Source organism: Sapajus apella, unplaced genomic scaffold (genome assembly GCF_009761245.1).
Source record: "Sapajus apella isolate SASKATOON/1434 unplaced genomic scaffold, GSC_monkey_1.0 scaffold73, whole genome shotgun sequence".
NCBI lineage: Eukaryota > Metazoa > Chordata > Mammalia > Primates > Cebidae > Sapajus > Sapajus apella.
In genome coordinates, this window is record NW_022437013.1 from 8,164,276 (window position 1) to 8,180,424 (window position 16,149).

At 35.2% G+C, this 16,149-nt stretch overlaps 1 protein-coding gene across 3 annotated transcripts in view; it reads left to right on the forward strand.

Annotated features, from left to right (window-relative positions):
- RBM41 (RNA binding motif protein 41) overlaps positions 1–15,816 on the forward strand; it is a 49,745-nt gene extending 33,929 nt beyond the window's left edge. The window contains exons 7-8 of one of the 3 annotated variants that reach the window (XM_032250906.1): positions 9,555–9,702; positions 11,273–15,816. In XM_032250906.1, the coding sequence (XP_032106797.1) occupies positions 9,555–9,702; positions 11,273–11,439 (315 nt within the window). In that variant the 3' untranslated portion in view covers positions 11,440–15,816. Of the gene's footprint in view, positions 1–416; positions 919–9,554; positions 9,703–11,272 lie in introns of those variants that run through there. The other 2 variants (XM_032250907.1, XM_032250908.1) reach the window with 2 other exon arrangements.
- Positions 15,817–16,149: the final 333 nt, after the last annotated feature.

Sequence of the window (16,149 nt, forward strand, 5' to 3'; positions counted from 1 at the left end):
TTCCAGAAACCCCACAAGGTTCAAGGTAAAGAGCTAAGAAAAAAAAATCTCTTGTTTCTGGCATGAAGAGAGGAAACACAATCATTTTTAAGTGTATCCAGAACTTTCTACCTAGCAAAGGGCTATCCCACAAAGAAAACTTTACCAAAGCCTTATCCAACTCCAGGCTCTTCTGGCTTTCCTGTCTCATCTAAGAGAGAGAAAAAAAAAGCTGTGAAATGCTTGTGAAGGTTACAGGCTGGAGACATAGGCACACTAAAAGATTGAGACTTCATCATAGGAGTGAAGAATGCTTCACTTTTCACACCTTGCTACCACATCAACAGGGCTTCAGTATAATAATCATGGATTATAGCTGAAAGACCTGCAAGGGTCGGACTCTATTTAAGGAGATTTGTTTGTTTGTTTTTTGTAAGCACAAAGGAAACAAGGGAGACAAAAAGACACTAGAAGAAATGAAAACTTCTGATACCTACAGCTACAGCAAACATTAAGCACAGCCCAACTCCTGGCCAGATTAACATAAAACCTCATGCTAACAGCCTCTTTGGCTCAGTTCCTATTACTTGATAGATCATGTCCAGTTTAAAACAAAAAAAAATTATAATGTATGCTAAACAAACAAAAACAAAGTCTGGGGAGACAAAACAAGCATGAGAACCAAATTCAGTTATGACACAGGTTTTGGAATTATCAGATGTGGAATTTAAAATAACCACGATTAATATACTAAGTAGGCTATGAATGAAAGTAGATAACATGCAAGACTGGATGGCTAATGTAAACAGAGAGAAGCTCTAAGAAAGAATCAAAAGGAGTTGCTAGAAATCAACAACACTGTAACAAAGAATGCCTTTGACAGGCTCATCAGTCAGTTGGAAACAGCCAAGGAAGGAATCAGTAAAGACTGAAAAAAAAGGAACAGAATATCCAAGAACTGTGGGACAATTTCAGAGTATAACATACATGTTATTGGAATACCAAAAGGAGAAAAAGAAGGAGAAGAAATATTTGAAGTAATAATGGCTGAGAATTTTCCAAAATTAATAGCAGATAACCACAGATCTGGGAAGCTCCAAGAACACCAAGCAGGATAAATACCAAATACTCATAAATACCAAAACTACACCTAAGCATATCATGTTCAAACTACCGAAAAACAAAGAAAAGATTTTAAAAACAGCTAGAGAAAAGAAACACTTTACCTATATAGAAACAAAGATAAGAATTACATCAGAAGTTCTCATCAGAACTGTGCGAGCAAGAGAGTAGAGTGAAATATTTGTGTCAAAAACTATCATTCTCAGCAAACTGACACAACAGAAAATCAAATACTGCATGTTCTCACTCATAGGCGGGTGTCGAACAATGAGAACCCATGGCAACAGGGAGGGGAGCATCATACGCTGTCTGTTGGGGGGCGCCAAGGTAGGGACAGTGGGAAGGTGGGGAGGTCGGGGAGGGATAACATGAGGAGAAATGCCAGATGTAGGTGACGGGGGGATAGAGACAGAAAACCACATTGCCATGTGTGTACCTATGCAACAATCCTGCATGATCTGCACATGTACCTCAGAACCTAAAGTACAATTAAAAAAAAAAAAAAAGAAAAGAAAACACCTACCTAGGATTATTTATCCAGGAAGAAAAAAATGATCCTTCAAAAGTGAAGGGAAAATAATGAAGACTTTCTCAGACGAACAAAAGTGAGGGAATTTTTCACCAGTAAACCCCACCTTGTAGGAAGAAAATGCTTTCGAAAAAAGTTCTCCAGAGATAAGCAAAATTATATAAGTCAGAAACTCAGATCTACATAAAGAAAGGAAGAGCATAGAAGAATGCATTAAGGTAAAATAAAATCTTTTATTTTCTCATTTTAAAACGATCTAAAATACAACTTTTTAAAGTAATAGGAATGTGTTAGATAATTATAGCAGATGGATAAGTGAAATGAGTAACAGCATTATAAGGGATTGGTTGCAGGAATTAGTATATATATACAAATCTGTCTCTGTTACAAGGTATTTGCACTATCAAGGAAGTAGTATAGTTTTATTTGAGAGTAGATTTAGATCAGTTGTAAATGTATATTGCAAACTCTAAGGCAATTACTAAAAACATTATAAAACGAAGTACAATTGATATGGATAAGAGAAGGGTGAAAATTGAAGCATATAAAATAATATTCATTTTTTACAGTCTTTTTTCAGAAAAAAAAAAAAAGCAGAGGGAACACTTCTTAACTCATGTTATGAGACCAGCCTTAGCTTAGTACCAAAACCAGATAAAGACAGTACAATGAAAACAAAAAACGATAAAGAATATCTACAACACCCACAGCTAACATCATACTTAATAGAAACTAGATGCTTTCTACTTTGATCAAAAATAGGCAAAAATGTCCCCTTTCCCTACTGCTTTTCAAAACTGTACTAGAAGTACTAGCTACAGCAATAAAACAAGTAAAGGAAATTAGAAGTATACAGTTTGGGAAGGAAAAAAAATACAGCTTTCTTTGTTCACAAGTAACATGTATGTCTGTGTAGAGAATCCCAAAGAACTGGCCAAAAAAACAAACTAACAAACAACTCTTGGAACTAGATTAGTATAGCTTGGAGGATACAAGATTAATTCACAAAAGTCAATTGCTTTCCTCTATACCAGAAATGAACAATTGGGATTTGAAATTAAAAACAGCACTTTTTACAATAGCACCAAAAAGGAATGAAATACTTAGGTATAAATTTACCAATGTACAAGTTCTATATGCACAAAAGTATAAAACTGATGAAAAATTAAGGAAGATCTAAATAAACAGACATTTTGTGTTCTTGGATTGAAAGACTTACATTGTTAAGATATCAGTCTTCTCAAATTGATTTGTAGATTCCACACAATCCCAATAAAATCCCAGTACACTATTTTGTGGATATTTAGGAACTGATTCTAAGTTTATATGAAAAGACAAAAGACCCAGAACATGTAACACACTTCCTGAAGAAGAACAAATTTGGAGGACTGGCACTACCCAACTTCAAGAGTTACTATAATCAAGGAGCATGGCATGGTGTTGATGGGGGAAAAAAACACATGGATCAATGGAGCAGAATAGAGACCTAAGGATTAGACCCACATAAATATAGTAAATTGATATTTGACAAGGGATCAAAGACAGTTTAGTGGAGAAAGAATACTCTTTTCAACAAATGGTGCTAGAACAACTGAATATCCACATGCAAAAAAAATGAATCTAGATATAAACCTTACATCCTTCATAAAAATTAACTCAAAATGGATCATAGACCTAAATATAAAACACAATACTATAAAACTTCTAGAAGAAAAAAGATTAATGTGTTTGATGATGTATTTATCAGGTATATCACCAAAAGTACAGTTTATGTAAGGAACAATTGATAAGTCAGATTTTATTAAAATTTTAAACTTCTGCTATATGAAAGGCATTTTTAAGAGAATCAAAAGAGAAGCCACAGACTAGAAAAATATTTGCAAAATGCATATCTAATAAAAGACCTGCATTCAAAGTATGCAAAGAATTACCAAAACTCAACAATATTAATACAACTCAATTTAAAAATGGGTAAAAACTAAGAACAGACACCTCACCAAAGAACATATATACATGGCAAGTAAGCATGCAGAAAGAAGCTCATCTTTGTCATCAGAGTTGAAAAATATGAAATGCCACTACACACCTACTAGAAATGGCTAAAGTCCACCATAAAACTGACAATACCAAATCCTATTAAGGATGCAGATCAACAGGAACTTTTTAAGAAATTATAGATGCAGAAGATAAACGTGCAGTTTTGTTTAGTTTTTTGGGGATGGAGTCTCACTCTCTGTCACTCATGCTGGAGTGCAGTGGTGTGATCTCAGCTCACTGCAACCTCCACCTCCCGGGTTCAAGCAATTTTCCTGCCTCAGCTTCCCAAGTAGCTGGGACTACAGGTGCAAGCCACCATGCCCAGCTAATTCTCTACTTTTAGTAGAGATGGAGTTTCGCCATGTTGGCCAGGCTGGTCTTGATCTCCTGACCTCAAGTGATTTGCCTGCCTTGGCATCCCAAAGTGCTGGGATTACAGGCATGAGCTACTGTGCCTGGCTGCAGTTTTTTTTATATGGATATATTTCATAGTAATGAAGGCTGGGACTCATTCATTGCTGGTGGAACTACAACCTTTTTGGAAGACAGGTTGGCCACTGCTTACAAAGCTGAACATTGTTTTACCAACAGTCCAACTACTACACTCCTACTTACTGATTTGAAAAGCCTGTGTTCAACAAAAACTGTCATGTGAATGTTCATAGTAACTTTATTCGTATTGCCAAAAACTGGAAGCAGTCAAGATGTCTTCCAATAAGTTAATGGAGACATTCACCTGTGGCAGATCTATACAATGGAGTATCATTCAGCAATAAAAAGAAATGCACTGTCAAGCAACAAAAAGACATAGAAGAACTTTAGATACATATTAATAGCTGAAAGAAGCTAGTATGGAAAGACTACATATTGTATGATTTCATTATATGACATTCTGGAAGAGGGAAAACGTAGACAGATGCTAAATGCCTGCCAAAGGTTTGAGGGGAATGGAGAAGGGAGGAGTAGATGAAAACAGGGAATTTTTAGACCAAATTATTCTGTAGAATACTGTAATTGTAGAGGCAAGACATCCATTTGTCAAAACCCGTTAAACTACATAGCACAAAGAATGACACTTAATGTATACAAATGTTAAAAACTCATTTAGGAGGTTGAGGGACCCTAGGAAAGAATGCAGACAGTGAGAAGAGAATCTAACTGTATTACAAATATATAAAGCAACCTCATTGAAAGGATTGGGGAAAAGATACTGGACTAAGCATCTTTGGAAATAATGTGGAGTCTGAAAGACTAAAAGCAAATGGAACTTCACATAAGCACGGTAGCCTTGTTGATAAGGTTATGTCCCATGGGGGGTACTGGTTACTTGGGGAGTAACAATTCTGATACTGTTATACATGCATGATGGAATGGAACAATTAAGTAAATGGATGGCAGATGGTGGGAGCCAGGTTTCTCACTATTGGAATCACAGATAAGTAAAGGGAGGAAGCTGGAATGATCCATGTGATAATGGTTTACAGTTGGAGACATCAGGATGAACTCATGTTTAATATAGATACAAGTGGTTACATATAGAAATCTTTATATGTGTTTATGTATACATGGATTAGTATAAACACATATTTTTTGTTCTGTGAGCTGAAAGGACCCAAATGAAAGGACACCCCAGTAGCAGTGAGCTTGCTCAGTATCCATATCTTGGTTTCTAATACGATTCTCTAATAAAATGAACTAGGGCTCCTTAGAGAAATGGCTGCTTCTAATATTGGGGCGGGAAATATACAAGATAAGCCTTGCACATCTTGTAGTGCCAGAAAGTAAGGAAATGCTAATGAAAGAGCTTCCAATGACTAAAGCTGGAAGAATTTGTGCAACAAACTAAAATAATGTTGGATAATCCGATGTATCTTTTTCTCATGTTGTATTCTTGGCACACTTGTGGAAGATCAGTTGACTGTAGCTTCATGGGTTTATTTCTAGGCTCTCAAATTGGTTCCATTGACCTATTTGTCCAGTTTTTATGCCAATACCATACTGTTTTGATTACTGTAGCTTTGTAATCAAATATTGTGAAATAAGGAAGTGTGTGGCCTCTAGCCTTGTTCTTCCCAAGATTGTTGTGGTTATTTGGTGTCATCTGTGGTTCTATATGAAATTGGGGATTGTTTTTTTCTATTTGTGTAAAAATTGCCATTGGGACTTTGTTAGAGATTGCATTGAATCTGTAGACTGCTTTGGATAGTATGGATATATTAATCCTAAGTCTTCTAATCCATGAACACAGGGTATATTTTCATTTATTTGTGTTTTTTAAAATTTATTTCAGCAACATTTGTAACAATTTTCAGAGTACAAGTCTTTCACCTCGTTGGTTAAGTCCTCTGTTCAGTATTTGATTCTTTTCAATACTGTTGTAAATGGGATAACTTTCTTAATTTTCTCTTCATATTGTTCATTAGTAGTGTATAGAAACCACAACTGATTTTTCTGTTTATATCCTCTTCACTTTCTTTCACCAATGTTTTGTAGTTTTTCTTGTAGAGGCCTTTCACCTCCTTGATTGAATTTATTTCTAGGTATTTTATTTTGCTTTTTGTAGCTATTATAAATATTGCCTTCTTGATTTCTTTTTCAGCTAGTTCGCAGTTCATGTATAGAAATGCTACTGATTTTTGTATGTTGATTTTGTATTCTGCAACTGTACGGAATTTGTGTATCTGTTCTAAGAGCTTTTTGGTAGAGTTTCTTAGGTTTTTTGTTTTGTTTTGTTTTTCTGGATATAAGATCATGTTGTCTACAAACAGGGATATTTTGACTTCTTCCTTTGTGCTTTGGATGCCTTTTACGTCTTTCCTTTATCTAATTGTTCTGGCTAGGACTTCCGCTACTGTGTTGAATAAGAGTAGTGAGAGTAGAGTGAGCATTGTTGTCTTTTGCCAGTTCTTAGAGGAAAAGCTTTCAGCTTTTCTCTGTTTAGTATGATGTCTAATTTTTTGTTGTTGTTGAGTCTTTAGTGTTTTCTACATGTATGATCATTTCAACTGTGAACAGAGATAATTTTACTTCTTTCTTTCTGATTTGGATGCATTTTACTTCTGTTTCTTGCCTATTTGCTCTGGCGAGAACTTCCAGTACTATGCTGAATAGAAGTGGTGAGAGTAGGCATCCATGCCTTGTTCCTGATCTTGGAGGAAAGGCTTTTAGTTTTTTAATACTGAATATTGTGTTAGCTGTGGACTTTACATATATGGCCTTTATTATGTTGAGGTAATTTCATTTTATTAGTAGTTGAGTGTCTTCATCATGAAACAGTGTTGAATTTTATCAAATACTTTGCATCTATTGAGATGATCATATAATTTTTAATATTTTTTTCTATTAATATGTGATATTGATCAATTTTTGTATATTGATTCATCCTTGCATCCCAGAGATAAATCCCCCTTGGTCATGTTGTGTAATCTTCTTAATGTGCTATTGAATTTGGTTTGGTAATACTTTGTTGAGGATTTTTACATGTGTTTATTAAGGATATTGGTCTGTATTTTTCTTATAATGTTTTTGTCTGGGTTGGTTTCAGGGTAATCCTGGCCTCATAGAATAGCTAGCATGTAGTTGGATCTTGTTTATCCATTCAGGTACTCTGTTTTTGGGGAGTTTATTAATATTTAATGTAACTATTGCTAGCAAAGGATTTACTATTAACATTTGTTCATTTTTTTCTGTCTCTCTTTTAGCTCTTTTGTCTCTCTGTCAGCTGTCTTCCTTTATGGTTCATTGGGTTTTTTGGTAGTGACGTACTTTCATATATTTCTCATTTTCCTCTGTATATCTCCTATAGGTATAGGGCATGGTAAAGCAATCTGTTTGAAGCTGATAACATCTTAAGTTCAGTCACATATAAGAGCTCATTTTACTTCTCTTGATTTGTTTTTTTTGTTTTTTTTTTGTTTTGAGAAAGGGTCTCACTCTGTTGCCCAGGCTTAAGTGTGGTGGTGTGGTGTGATCGTAATTCACTACAGCCTCAAACTCCTGAGCTCCAGTAATCCTCCTGCCTCAGCCTCCCAAATAGCTGAGACTTGTAAAGTTGGCCAGTTGTGGTGGCACGTGCTACTTGCTTACAAGTAGCACATGCCACCCTGTACCTTTTGTAGAGACAGGGTCTCTCTGTGTTGCCCAAACTGATCTCAAACTCCTGGACTCAAGCGATCCTTCCACCTCAGCCTCCCAAAGCACTGGGATTACAGGGGTGAGCCACCGCATCTACCCTCCCATGCCTAATAGGTGGAATAATTTATCTTATTTTTCTGGGGATATTAGTTATGGTTTGTTGAAGTTTTTTCCTCCTATTTCTTTTCTTTTCTGTATGTTTGTTGTGTTCTCTCTTTAACATTAGAGGATTTCCTAAGTTGCCTGATAATCCATGCCCAACTTTATAGGTAGGGACCAAAAAGCAGATTGGAATCTCTAAGCACACAAGTGGCACTTGTTAACTTTGAGCTTCACTTTAAAGTGGTCTGGCTGGGCCATTTGTTGGAGAAATTCCTCATCCCAAGTCAGTATTTGTATATCTTTCCTCCTAGGACTTACCAGTTTTCCCAGAGAATACTGTTCCAAACTCTTTGTTAGGAGGGTACTACCAGCATTCTAGGAGCCAAATGGCAAGGTCTTGGAGCACCTCAACATTTAGTATGCATTCTTTCTCTTAGTCTCCTTGTTTTCAGAAACAATATTCAGATCTTCAACTATGTATAGCATTCCTTGTCTTCTGACGATAAGCCTCAAGTATTCTATCAAGATTGGCAAGTTTTCTTTTACCCCATAGTATATTGTGAGGGAGGGTATTTAAAGATCAAATTGGCTTTTAGACAGCCTTCAACCCAGCTGCCTTATTTTAACCCCATCCTTTCACATTTATTTCTGAAGGTAAGTGAAATAGTCAGTTCAGGAACTATTTCAGGATTCTTAAGTGGTGACAGGTGGGTTCTTATCTTTCTGCACTACCAGCTTAAAATTCAGCTTTCTTCAGTGTGCTGAGTTGGTTCCTGCTCATCCAGTTTTTCATCTTCCAGACTATTGCTGTTATCTCCTTTTCTTGTTCCTCCTGACCTTGTTGGTTTGTGTTTTTTGTTTTTTTAAGTTCCCATAGTAGCCGGGCGCGGTGGCTCACGCCTGTAATCCCAACATTTTGGGAGGCTAAGGTGGGTGGATCACGAGGTCAGGAGCTCAAGACCAGCCTGGCCAAGATGGTGAAACCCCGTCTCTAAGAAAAATACAAAAATTAACTGGGCATAGTGGTGGGCGCCTATAATCCCAGCTACTCGGGAGGCTGAGGCAGAGAATTGCTTGAACCTGGGAGGCAGAGGTTGCAGTGAGCCGAGATCATGTCACTGCACTCCAGCCTGGCTGGTAGAGTGAGACTCTTTCTGAAAAAAACAACAAAAAAAAGGTTCCCATAGTTTTAGAGAGTTTTCTGGATGGAATGAAATTAAATGAATGTGTTCAATCCACCGTTTTTATGTGAAACTAATTCTAATGATAATGAAAGAGTTGCCTTATGGCTGGGAGCGGTGGCCCACGCGTATAATCCCAGCACTTTGGGTGGCCAAAGTGGTTGGATCACCTGGGGTTGGGAGTTCGAGACCAGCCTGGCCAACATGGTAAAACCCCATCTATACTAAAAATACAAAAATTAGCCAGGTGTGGTGGTACATGACTGTAATCCCAGCTACTTGGGAGGCTGAGGCATGAGAATCACTTGAACCCGGGAGGCGGAGGTTGCAATGAGCCGAGATTACACCACTGCACTCCAGCCTGGGTGACAGAGTGAAACTGTCTCAAAAAAAAAAAAACAAAAAGAAGAAGAAAAGAGTTGCCTTACCTCCTTTATATGATATTTTGGTTGATCCTCAATTTATTTTAGGTGTTATACCTGAAGAATCTTAGCCCTCGGGTGACTGAAAGAGATCTTGTGTCATTGTTCGCTCGGTTCCAGGAGAAAAAAGGACCTCCAATTCAATTCCGAATGATGACTGGACGAATGAGGGGCCAGGCTTTCATCACCTTTCCCAGTAAGTAATTTCATCCAGATGATTACTCAGTTGCCCCTCAGTTCACTGGAGACTACCTATAACCTCTCTAATTTAGATATAGTCCTTTGATTTCTCCACAGCATGTGAGAACTAGAGAAGGAACAGAAATATGTTTTCAGTGTTTCTTTCTGTGTTTCCTCTCCTCCATTGACAATGCATGACCACATTACCCCAGCGTCCTCAATTTTTCCCAGTCTTGATACTTCTTTCTTACCCTACCAAAATCTATACTCCCTTCACTGACGATAGGATTTCTATTCCAAGTTATAATTAGATTACTCATTAATTAATGTATTAGTATTCTGATCAGAACACATGTACTTGCCTTATGCCCTGTTCCTTTAGGACTCAGTGAGTGCAAGCTAATGTACTAATTTAATACTAATTCATAATTAGTAGATGATGATAGTCTTCTAAATATTATTTGCATATTAATGCATGGCTTCTAGTCCAAAGGGAAGAATAATATAAGAATTTTAGTTTCTGTGACAGACCAGATAATATGTTGTTTTGTGGGGAGGCTTTGTAGGATCTGTACCATTCATTGTCCCTAAAGTATCGTCATTTCTAAATAGCCTATTAATCTATGTGTAGGCAAGTGATTTTACACATGAGTACTGCTAAGACCCCCTCCATTGTCTTCATACAGTCTTGTACCATCTTTCCTATCATACTAAAGATTTTTAAATCCTCTATATCAGTAGTTTTCAGTTTTTTCAAGGATAAGAACCCCTTTTGAATTTAAAAAACAGTTTATGGGTACTCCACATGATATGATGTATTAATTGAAAAAATACTTAATAAAAAGGCTTTATAAAGCAAGGACTTTAAAATGTGTAGCCATTTCACTAATCTTAAAAGCTATACACTTTAAAAAATTTGTAGTATATATTTGTTTCATATATATATGAAACAAAATTGGTTTAGTCTATTTGTCTACTTATGACACCACAAACTCTTGGCCATAAATCACCCCTTCCTTATTTCTTACATCCAGGCTCTTAGACCCATAAGTCGAATACTCCCGGCATATAGTATATATTCTCACATTTCAACCCATATACCTGCAAGGGTTCTTAAACTTATTTATCCCAGTAAGGTGGCCCAGAACCACTCTCCCACTGAAAAACATAAAGTGGCAAGGTGCCCTTAATAACATGATAACTTATTTTATTTGTGTTACTCATTTTGAAAATAATTTGGTTCTCACAGTACTTATAATCAGTTACCTAAGATAGAGGCTTGTGTATAATTACTAATAGCTTAGAATTCTTTAGCACATTGCCTGTATCCTTGTTTCTCTACTTATTTCTTTGAATTAGGAGACACCCTCAAACACCCATTTTGAGTTTTTATTATTATTTTTAGCCATTAGTTTAACTTTGCTGAATAATGCAAATGGGAGATTATAGAAAAAATGATAAAATCAAATAATTATATGGCCTTATAGCTTACATTTAACTCCAAGGCAAAATAACCAATACTAGACACGGAATAGAATTGAATTATTAAGTCCTATGTAAATTGATATTTATTCTTTCTCTTTTAGATGAGGAGATAGCATGGCAAGCATTGCATCTAGTAAATGGATATAAACTACGTGGGAAAATACTGGTGATAGAGTTTGGAAAGAACAAAAAGCAACGGTCAAATCTCCAAGCTACTTCTCTCGTATCATGTGCTACAGGTAGCACTACAGAAATAAGTGGTAGCTAGAATAGATATAGATTGTGGGTCTTGGATGGTCTTTCTTGTGCTGGAATCTTGGATCTAGGATTTATGTATAGACATCAGCTTGTTTGGAGTTGAAGAGGAAAAACTAACTGAGGGAGGGGAAAAAAGTAATTCAGGAAACCCCTTTCAACTTTTGGAAAGAACTAGTAGAAAACATTTTCTATTATATAATCGAAAACTATATGGGACAGATGATATGCTGAGTATTAACGGTAGAGTGCTAAGAGTATTATTTTCTCAGGATAATTACAAGGGATTATTCCTAAGGATTTTTTAAAATCTTTATAATTTTTCTGGGGTCCTCAATATTTGTCCCTAGGGATAACATTCTTTCTTAGACTGCTTCCTATATACAGAAATAAAAAACTAATTGAATGTTGAAATATTTCTTTACTAGAGCCCATTTGTCCATATTTCATCCACCTAGTAAATAAAAGAGCAGGACCCCAGGCCTAAGCTTCAACAAATGCTATTAAGTCAGAACTCTCATCAGTAATAGTAGGTAGTTTCATAAGTCAGTTGACATATTTAATGAATGCTTCCTCCACAAGTTACCAGTCTTCAAAAAGCTATATATTTTTCTAGTGAAATCTTTTAGATCAAAATGTTGGTGTTCTCATAGCCATTTAAGCTAGCAACCATTGATTAATCATTGAATTCAAAGCAATAAACATTGATTAAGTGTCTAATATATGTTAAATATTAGGCATATGAATTTTAGAAGAGGAACATACTAGCAAAGAATACCAAAGGGAAGTGGGAAGAAAGAGTCCTCTAGATAGATGCCATTCACAAATCCCCCAGTTGTTTTTTATGGTTTCTGGAAAATAAAAAGATAATATATATAGAGGAAGTAGTACAAACTGGAGTCAGACCTGTACAGCCACTCTTAACATTCAGTGACCTTGGCAAGTCACTTAATTTGAGCCTCGCTTTCTTCATCTGTAAAGTGAGGATAGTAATGCTACTTACCTCATTGGGTTGTGAAGATGAACTGAGATATTATCCAGACTGAAGAACAGAAAGAAAAAAATGAATAAAATTGAGCAAGAGTATAGAACCTGTGTGACACCATTAAGCATTCCTACATATTTGTAATGGGAGTACAGGAAAAAAGGAAGAGAAAAGAAGGAGCAGAAAAATATTCTAAGGAATAATGGCTATAAATACCCCCAATTTGATGAGAGACATTAACCTATACATCCCAGAAGAAAAAAGAAATTACAAACAGATACATCATAAGAAAAATGCGAAAACCCAAAAATAAAATCTTGACAGCAATACGAGAAAAATGAGCCATCACTTACCAAGGAACTCAAATAAAATTAACAATTGACATCTCCTCAGAAACAGTGGCAGTGGCAGTGGAATAACACATTCAAAGCGTTCAAAGAAAATAACTGTCAACCAATAATCCTATATACATTAAAATTATTTTTCAAAAATGAAGGTGAAATAAAACATCTCACATAATCAAAAACTAAGAGAGTTTGTTGCTGGCAGACTTGACTTACTGGAAATACAAAAGGAAGTTCTTCGGGCTGAAAGCAAGTGACCTCAGACAGCAATCTGAATCTACGCACATGCAGCAAAAGAGCACAGGCAAAAATAATTATGTAATTATCAGAAACAATCTATGCATTTTTTTTCTCTTAACTAATGTAAAAAGCAATTATATAAAACAATATGTATATAGTTGCATTGTTTGGCCTATAACATATAAAATATATATTTGCGAATAACAGGGCAAAGAAGCTGAGTAGAAGCAAAACTTGTTGTACTAAAGAGCTGATTCCAGATGGTAACACAAATCAATAGGAACAAATGGAGAGAACGTGAAATAGGAAATAAGTTTAATATAAAAAAATCTATAAACATTCTTCTCTCAGCTTGTTTTAAAGATGTAAAATTATATTAAGTAATTATAATAATGTGTGTTAGGTTTATAATGTATAGAAATAACATGTATAACAATAATACCACAAAGAGGGAGTGGGTTTATATAGGAATAGGATTGTTACTTTGGAATTAAGTTAGTATTTATCTGAATCCTGTTAGTTTAGTTAAGATGTGTATGGTAAGCCCTAGAGCAACCACTAAGGTAATATATTTAAAAAAATAAAAAATATTATTAACCAAATGTAAATATCACACTATGAAATACTCAATGCAAAAGAAGGAATGGAGAAGCAAAAAGCTTGAGGCACATTGAAAACAAACAGTAAAATGGCAGTCGTAAATCTTCATATATCAAAATAACAGTAAATATGCATGGATTCAGCAATTTATCAAAAGGCAGAGATTGTCAGAACAAGTCTGATTCTACTTCATGCCATCTATCAGAGACACACTTTAGATTAGAAGATAGAAAGAGATTAAAGGTAAAAGGCTGGAAAGCAAATACACCACACAAAGCCATAAGAAAGCTAGAGTGGCTATTCTAATACCAGACAAAATAGACTTAAAAAGATGTTATTAGAGATAAAGAGTAAAATTTTTATATGATAAAAGGGTCAATCCATCAGTGAGATGTAACAACCATAAATATTTATGCGCCTAACAGCAGATCCCAAAATACATGAAGCAAACACTGAAAGAAAGGAGGAAATAGATAAGTCCATAAAAAGAGTTGGAATATTCAATACCCCTTTTTCAATAATAGAGCACCTAGACAGAAGATAAACTAGGAAATAGAAAACTTGAACAACATTATAAGGCAAATTGACCTAAAAGACATCTGTAGAACTTTCCACCCAACATCAGAATATATATGAAACATAGGTATAATACATCAACATCAGAATGCATATGAAACATCTCCAAAGTAGGCCATAAGTTTAAGCATAAAACAAGCCTTAATAAATATAAGTGGACTGAAATCGTGTAAAACATGTTCTCTGACCACATGGGATGAAGTTAGAAAACAATAACAGAAAGTTGGGAAATTCACAAATATGTGGAAATCAGACACACTTGTAAGTGACTGGCTGCATGCAGTAGCTCATGCCTGGAATCTCAGCACTTTGCCAGGCTGAAGTGGGAGGATCCCTTGGATCCCTTCAGGCCAGGAATTGAGGACCAGCCTGGGCAACACAGCAAGACCCTGTTTCTAAAAAACAAAAGAACAACAACAACAAAAAATGACCAATGCATCAAAGAAAAAAATCATAAAGGAAATTACAAAATTCTTTGAGATGAATGATAATGAAGACACAACAAACCGAAACTTACAAGATGCAGCTTAAGTGATGTTTGCAGTGTAATTTATAGTTATAAATGCCTATACTTAAGAAGAAAGATCATAACACTAATCTCACTTTACACCTTAAGACCCTGGAAAAAGAAGAGCAAACTAAACCTAGAGCCAGGAGAAAGAAGGAAATACAAAAGATTAGATGAGAACAAGTGAAATAGAGTAAAAAAAAAAGTAGAGAAAAATCAGTGAAACCTAAAGTTGATTCTGTGAAAAGATCAATAAAACTGACACACCTTCTGCTAGATTGACCAGGAAAAAAGGAGAATCAAATTACTGAAATCAGAAATAAAGGAGGGAACGTTTCTACTGACCTTGTAGAAATAAAAAAGATTATGAAAGCATATTATGAATAATTTTATGTCAATAAATTATCCTAGATGAGGTGAACAAATTCCTAGGAAGATACAAACTACCGAAACCAATATAGAAATAGAAAATTTGAATAAACCCGTATCAAGTAAATAGGTTAAATGAGTATTTTAAAAGATACCCATAAAGAAGACCCCAGGCTCAAATGGCTTCTTAAATGAATTCTAAAAAAGTTTTCATGAAAAATAATACAAGTTCTTCACAAACTCTCAAAAAGTAGAAGAGCAGGGAACACTTCTGGAAGAACTCAGAATATGCCCAGTGCAAGAAGACAGTCACAAAAGACTACATATTATATGATACTATTTCTATGAAGTATCCAGAATTGGCAAATATATAGAGATAGAAAGTGGATTAGTGGTTGCTTAGGGCTGACACAGAGCTTGGGGGAATGGGAAGGGCTGGGGGTAATAGCTGAAGTGTATGAAGTTTCTTTAGAGGTTGATGAAAATGTTCTAAAATTGATTGTGGTGATTTCACAACTCTGAATATACTAAAAACCAGGAATTGTGCAATTTAAATGGGTGAATTGTGTGGTGTATTAATTATATCTCAATAAAACTCTCAAAAGTAGGGATGTCCATTGGTAGGAAAATGGGTAAATGACTTACAACACATCTATTTAGTACAATACTATGCAGCTATTAAAATAGTGAAGTGTATCTATGAATATATTATGACCTGTACTCATGTCCAAGGTTGTGTTTTAAGTTAAAAAACAAGATGCAGAAATATATATAGTGTGAATACATTTTTATACAAAAGCATTAATATATGTATAGTATGTATATATAGATATTTCTGAATAAATTTAAGAAAAAGCTGGGAAATAGACATAGAAAGTTGTAAACCTTTGGAAGTGGGATTGAACAGGCTGAAGGAGGACTTTTACTTTGTAAAATTTTTAACGTGATGTGATTCGGGGTGATTTTTACTTTTTTCAGCATTTTTTTAACTAAATTTTTTTTTTTTAATTCTGCCAATGGCATGGCTTCCAGAATATTTTTCAGGCCTACTCTGGTGATATTATCTGACTATACTCAGAACAAACTCCTATTTCTTTGATA